Source organism: Triticum dicoccoides, chromosome 4B, assembly GCF_002162155.2.
Source record: "Triticum dicoccoides isolate Atlit2015 ecotype Zavitan chromosome 4B, WEW_v2.0, whole genome shotgun sequence".
Taxonomy (NCBI): Eukaryota; Viridiplantae; Streptophyta; class Magnoliopsida; order Poales; family Poaceae; genus Triticum; species Triticum dicoccoides.
Genome location: NC_041387.1, coordinates 418,006,788 through 418,008,894, shown reverse-complemented (window position 1 = coordinate 418,008,894; position 2,107 = coordinate 418,006,788). Strand labels below are relative to the sequence as shown.

General features: G+C 38.8%; 1 protein-coding gene across 1 annotated transcript in view; it reads left to right on the top strand.

The window, feature by feature from the left end:
• The first annotated feature begins 1,408 nt into the window (after window positions 1-1,408).
• LOC119290630 (RGS1-HXK1-interacting protein 1-like) overlaps window positions 1,409-2,107 on the top strand; it is an 8,242-nt gene continuing 7,543 nt past the window's right edge. The window contains exons 1-2 of the mRNA XM_037569249.1: window positions 1,409-1,582; window positions 2,037-2,103. Of these exons, the coding sequence (XP_037425146.1) occupies window positions 1,499-1,582; window positions 2,037-2,103 (151 nt within the window). The 5' untranslated portion in view covers window positions 1,409-1,498. The remainder of the gene's footprint in view (window positions 1,583-2,036; window positions 2,104-2,107) is intronic.

Here is a 2,107-nt window from a genome sequence, read left to right as displayed (position 1 = left end):
CCCCCTCGTTTTATATGCATTTAAAATATTTATGAAATATATACACTTCAGTTTTACTAACTCTATAAAAAAATCATGAATTTTACAATGTTCGGAAATTTTAAAATATTCACAGATTAAAAAAATATAGTTATGATTTTGAAAGAAAACCATGAATTTTAATTCTATTTCCAGTAATTTGATGTTCAAGAATTTCAAGAATGTTCAGAAAATGTTAAACAATTCATAATTTGTTTTTTAATTTATATTTTTTCATGAATTTTATAAATATTGAAAATTTTGAAAAATATTCAAAAAATAAAATTCACTATTTTCTAAATGTTTGTGAATAAAATATATTTGTGAATTTTAGGATGTATTCACAAATTTGGAAAATGCTCTCGAACTTCCAAAAAATGTCCATGAACGAAAAAAGGATTAATAAAATAAAAAGAAAAGGGAAAAAAGAAAAGGAAGGCGGTAAAAATCAATAGTGAAAAAGACTGACATGAAAAAGAAAAAGAACCCAAATTTTCCCAAAACCGGGCTTAACCTTCCAAAAGTGCTCAATAGCAAACCATGCGCCTCAATGCTCTTAATATGCTAACCCACATCGGATGCTAGGAAATCGTGTGTGATATGTATGCAATCAGGAATCAGCGATACAACCTTCACGGAAAATCACCAGTTAAGGGATGTTCCTTATGTTCCTTGCAAAGGCTACACCAAAACGCCTCTGATGATGACAAGTGGCGTAGTGAATATGTGCCATTTGTCGCCTTCAGGAAGTTTTGGTCGATTTTTTTTCTACGCGCGGAACGGATTTGAGGATTGGTGCATGATCTTTTCTTCTATAGATCCATTTTTAAGAAGAAATATATCATGATCTCATCATGAACCATTTCAATGTTGCCTTTCTCACGTCAAAACCATCAAAATTAGATTTCGTGTTGATATATTTGATGAACCTTTTTTGACATAGCTTATTCTTCCAATGAGAATTAACAAGTACTCGCAACTAGCATTAATCCTGGTGTGAATATGAATAAACTGCTCCCACAAGCAACACACCATGAATTAGCATGTGCTCTCACGAGAGCACATCTGTGCTGCCCGCGGGAGCATGCCTGTGCACAAGAAAAAGAGCTAAGATAACCAAAAAAACTAGAAAAACCTTTTTCTCACAAATCCAAAAAATGTACCCCCCTTAAAAAACAAGGAAAACTAGGGAAAAAACCATGCACACTTCTTCATATTGTCTTTTTTTTTTTGAGGTGTCTTCCTCATATTGTCTTTTACCCCACTTTTGTTTTTGTCAACGCTTGAACGCAACATTTGAAACTCTTCTCGGCCCACCGTTCAAGAAAAAAGAAACTCTTCTCGGGCTACGGTCGAACGGGCCTAAAATAGCACTACCTGAAGAAGGGAAGAGAACGCCACTATCTCTGAAGAGGAGAGAGAGAAAGCCCGAGAGATCCGCGAACGCACGGTCACCGGAGAAACTGCAGGAGCCCAGTCGATGGCATCATCGGAAACCGGCCGCACGCCGTCGCAAGGCGCGGAAGCCGCCTCCGCCTCCCCCTGGCCTCTCCGCAAGCTCCAGGTCTCGACTCCTTCCCGCCCCGTAATCTTACAGAAACTTGCAATGCCTCTTACAAATCTTGGGCGGATTCGCGTGTTTCTGAGTGCCCTTCTTTATCTCAGATGTGATATCAGGTTGCATGGAATCACGTGTATAACTGAATCGAATCCGTCTTTAAGATGGTGTGCGTGAATTTGTGTTCTCCGGTTGGGATTCGATGGCAAAAATTAGCTCTTCCTATTCCATTTTTGGGGGTTATAGAAAACCTATGCGTTGATGCATGCTATCTCGTCCCTGAACGATTTTATATTTGACTGCCATTCCCTTTGCACGCGATGCTTGTATGGCTGCACTCGCATCGGCTACACATTTTTGTTGGCTAAACCGAGATGGTATTTTTATTATTTATTTATGTACTCCTAAAATTCCCTTTTTTTTCCTGCTGCACTAACCCTCTTTCTGCTTGCATTTGTAGAGCTTTGCGCCAGGGCTGTGGCCACAGTACAAAGCCTACGAGGATGTGTTAGTGGAGAGGGCTAAAGGCAA